Raw genomic sequence first — 4,822 nt, forward strand, 5'->3', positions numbered from 1 at the left:
TACGGGCCTTGTCTCACACGAGTGCATGTGGGTAGGTGCAGGGCATTTGTCATTATTGCAAAAACGAATTTTAATCTTTAATCTTTAGTTTGATTTAACATTGCTTTTAGGACGATGCTGACACCAGCTGTGCGGAAAGGGCTCTGGAGAGATGTTCATAGCAGCACACACCTGCGGCTCTTCTTCGGTTCGGGAGGCTCCAGGGCAGCCAGTATTGCTTCGTCAAATACATTCTTTAGGCCTTTCTGTATGAGTGCAGAACACTCCACATACTTGACCGCCTTCAGGTCACAGGCCAGCTTTTCAGCAGTCTCTGGAGTGATAGGCTTCGGTTTGTTCTTGGCAAGTTTCTCAATCGTAGAGGGGTCATCTCGGAGATCAGTTTGGGTCCCAACAAGCAAGAAAGGAGTCTTTGGACAATGGTGAGTTATTTCAGGCACCCACTTTTCCTTCACATTTTCAAATGAGGATGGAGAGACCACTGAAAAACAGACTAGAAATACATCTGTTTGTGGATAACTCAGCGGTCGTAATCTGTCATAATCCTCTTGCCCAGCAGTATCAAAAAGTCCAAGAGTATATGGCTCTCCACCAATCATAACTGTGACTGCATAGTTGTCAAAAACAGTGGGTACATACTCAGATGGAAATTTGTTTGTTGTGTAGGATATCAGAAGACACGTTTTACCAACGGCACCATCACCCACAACAACACACTTAATTGTCTGCATTGCTGAAACAGTTTTGTATCCATTTTAAATATTTCAAATTCGGTGATGACCTCAGCTTCTCCACTGGGGCGTTGGCAGCACTCAATTCCCCTTTATTTCTGATAGAGACTCTAATTCAAGGACTTACCCCTGCTTCCCTGGGAGAGAGTCATGATAGAACATGCTTCACAAACATGTGCCAAGTTACAATGATAAACAAAAGGTAAAGGCCAATATCATGTAACAGTCCGACTGATAATGTGTTTACTTCCTGGCTTGTGACACTTTGACCATACCCTCAAAATTGCTGTATCATAATAATCTTAAATGTACTTATTGGACCATTTAATTACTTCTTTGTAGTCAAGTGATATCTAAATGGTTCTAGGATTTGACATCCTGCACAGGCATGTTTTTGATTGAACACTTCTTTTATGTGTTAAGGATCCAACCATGTACAACTCTTTCATGGGGTCAGTTTCCTTCCCTTAAAGTTTACCTGTTTGTAAGAATAATTGTGCATAGTTGGATTGTTAATAGAGTGCCACTGAATGACCTGGCATACCATACTTAGGTAAGGAGCAGATCATAAAAAATATGTAATTCCTGGTTGATTTATGGTTACAGATTAGCAAGTTGTCCTCCCCACAGAGTCAGGATCACCCTTGGTTAATGGCATTGGACAAAGATATTCTACTCCCATTAACTTACACGTTTTGGAGAGAGAGGTTTTCCAAAGTAAATTACAGGAACTGGATTTACCTGGCTTCTGTGAAAAGGGTTTTCCTTTTTTTTTTTTTAGAATTTGCAAAACATATTTATTTATATAAGATGATTTTGTGAAGTCAGAATAGATATCCTTATCCCAATTTTGTTTTATACTTCAGTGGCTTTTAGTGTATTCACAAAGTTGTATGATCATCCCATTATCTAATTCCAGAACATATTCAAGACCTAAAAAAAACAAAAACAAAACAAAAAACAAAAAAACACCATCCATACCCCTTGGGAGTTCCCCCAGCTCCTGGAAACCACTCACTTACTAGCTCTATGGATTTGCTTATTCTGGACATTTCAGACAAATGGAATCATTCAATATGTAGCCTTTTCTGGCTGGCTTCTTTCTGTGGGCATGTTTTCAAGGTTCATCTATATTGTGGCATGCATCATAACTTTACTCCATTTTATGGCCAAATAATATTCCATTGCGTGGATGCACTACATTTTGTTATCCATCAGTTGGTGGACATTTGGGTTGTTCCCACATTTTGGCTATCAAGAATAATGCCGCTATGAACATTCACGTATGTGCAAGTTTTGGTGTGCACATGTATTATCAACTTTGTTGCGTATACACCTAGAAGTGGAATTATTAGATCATATGGTAACTCTATGTTTAACCTATGAGGAATTGCCAAACTGTTTTTCATAGCAACTGTGCCATTTTCATTTCCACCAGCAGTGAGCCTTCCGGTCTCCCCACATCTTCACCAACACTCGTTCTTGTCTTTTATATAGCAGTCTTAGTGTGTGTAGTTTGTCCTAGTAGTTTTGATTTGTATTTCCCTAATGATTAATGATATTGAACATATTTTCTTGTGCTTATTGCCCATTTGTATATCTCCTTTGGAGAAATGTCTATTCGAATGCTTTGCCAATTTTTTTAATGAGTTGTTTTTTCACTGTTGAGTTCTAAGAGTTCTTTATATATTCTAAAATCAGGTCCCTTCTCACATATATGATTTACAAATATTTTTCTCCACTCTGTAGGTTATCTTTTCACTTTCTTGGGTGTCCTTGAGGCACAATTTTTTTTTTAATTTTGAAGAAATCCAATTTATCTCATCTTTTTGGTTGCTTGTTCTTTTGGTGTCATATCTATGAAATCATGGCCTAATCCAAGGACACAGAAATTTATGTTTCCTTCTAATAGTTTTATAGTTTTAGTTCTTACATTTAGATCTTTGATCCATTTTGAGTGAATATTTGTGAATTGTGTAAGGTATGGGTCCAACCTCATTCCTTTTGCATGTGGATATGCAGTTGTCCCTAGCACCATTTACTGAAGATACTATCTTTTTCCTTTGGATGGTCTTGTACTCTTGTTGAAAATCAACTCAACATAAATAAATAAATCCATGTTTATTTCTGGACTCTCAATTCCGTCCTATTGATCTATGTGTCTGTCTTTATGCAAGTACCACACTGTTTTGAATATTGTAGCTTTGTAGTGAGTTTTGAAATTAGAAAGTATAAGTCCTCCAACTTTGTTCTTTTCAAGATTGTTTTGGCTATTTCGTGTCCCTTGGATTTCCACATAAACTTTAGGAACAGCTTGTCTACCTCAGCAAAAGAAGGCACCTGGGATTTTGACAGGGATTTTATTCAATCTACAGATCAACTGGGGAAGTATTAACAACTTAATAATATTGTCTTCCAGTCCATAAACATGGGCTGTCTTTCCATTTATTTAACACTTTAATTCCTTTTGATGAGGTTTTGCAATTTTCATTGTACAAGTCTTATACTTCTTTTATTAAATTTATATACAAGTAATTCATTCTTTTTGAATTTTGTATGTTGAGTCAAATCCTACATCCTTGCTAAACTTGCTTATTCTAATAGTCTTTAGAATCTTTAGGAGATTCTATATATAAGACCATGTCATCTGCCAAGAGAGTTTTACTTCTTCCTTTCCAATCCAGATGCCTTTTATTTGTTTTTCTTAATTGCTCTGGCTAGGAACCCACAGTACAATGTTGAATAGAATCAGTGTGCATTTGGTGTGACCAGATGACCTCTCAGAACCTTAATTTTCTTCTCTGTACAATGGGAAGAATAGTATCTATTTCCTAGGGGCTGTTGAAAAGAATGATGCAAGATACCTTGCTCCAGACTTGGCACTTAATGACTGTTCCACATATGTATAGTTATTCCCTTTCCTTCAATTATCTCCTCTACTATAGTATTTTGAGCTCCCTATTTTATATCACATACCATGTTCCTATCTCAACTTTCTTGCTAGACAGTCTTCAAGCCCCCCGCTCCCCACACCAGGGACTGGTAATATTTATTTATTTAATTTCAGTATATATGACATGCAATGTCACATCACATCAGTGTCAGGTGTATAACAGTGATGCCACAACTCCATCATCATGCCCTGCTCACCACAAGTGTAGCTGCCATCTGTTACCATGCAATGCTATTACAATATTATTGACTATATTCCCTATGCTGTGCCCTTTATTCCTTGTGACTCATTCATTCCATAACTGGAAGCCTGGATCTGCCACTCCCCTTCCCCCCTTTTGCCCACCCGTCCAACCTCTTCTGCTCTGGCAACCATCAGTTTGTTCTCTGTATGTATAGGTCTGATTCTGCTTTTTGTTTATTCATTTGTTGTGTTTTTTAGATTCCACATATAAGTGAAATCATATGGAATGTCCAACAGTCTCTGTCTGACGTATTTCACTTAGAATAAGATAGACCCTCTGGGTCCATCTGTGTTGTTGCAAATGGCAAGGTCTCATCCTTTATTATGGCTGAGTAATATTACGTTGTGTGTGTGTGTGTGTACATTTTTTTAACCATCTATCCATGGGCACTTGGGCTGCTTCCATATCTTGGCTATTAGAATTAATGGGGCAATAAACAGAGAAGTGCATATATCTTTTCAAATTAGTGTTTTCATTTTCTTTGGGTAAATACCTAGCAGTGGAATTACTGGATCATATGGTATATCTATTATTAAAATTTTGAGGAACCTCCATACTGTTTTCCATAGTGGCTGTACCAATCACAGTCTTCAAGCGTAACTAATGCTAGCTTCCTCTGAAGATGCCAGGGCAGTCTATCAAACCTTAGTGTACCCAATCATTTAGGCTACTTCTTAAGATGCAGATTCCAGAGATCTACCCCAAAAGATTGTTATTCCATGTGTCTGGGTGTGGCCCAGGAATCTACAGTGTCATCAAGTACCCCCAGCTATGCTGAATGGGATGGTCAAGGGCCACACTTAGGGAAAGCTATGATCTGACAAAAGCTTACTTTAGAAAACTTAGAGCTGCATTTTCTTCAAATTTGGACCTATACAAAGACAGCACACCTAG

The 4,822-nt window shown here is 37.9% G+C and overlaps 1 protein-coding gene across 1 annotated transcript; it reads right to left on the reverse strand.

The window, feature by feature from the left end:
* LOC113934992 (cell division control protein 42 homolog) lies at positions 1-1,645 on the reverse strand. The gene has a single exon (XM_035723778.1). The coding sequence runs from the start codon at positions 729-731 to the stop codon at positions 156-158; it is 576 nt and encodes a 191-aa protein (XP_035579671.1). The 5' UTR covers positions 732-1,645; the 3' UTR covers positions 1-155.
* Between the last annotated feature and the right edge of the window lie 3,177 nt (positions 1,646-4,822).

This window comes from Zalophus californianus, chromosome 13 (genome assembly GCF_009762305.2).
Source record: "Zalophus californianus isolate mZalCal1 chromosome 13, mZalCal1.pri.v2, whole genome shotgun sequence".
Classification (NCBI taxonomy): Eukaryota; Metazoa; Chordata; class Mammalia; order Carnivora; family Otariidae; genus Zalophus; species Zalophus californianus.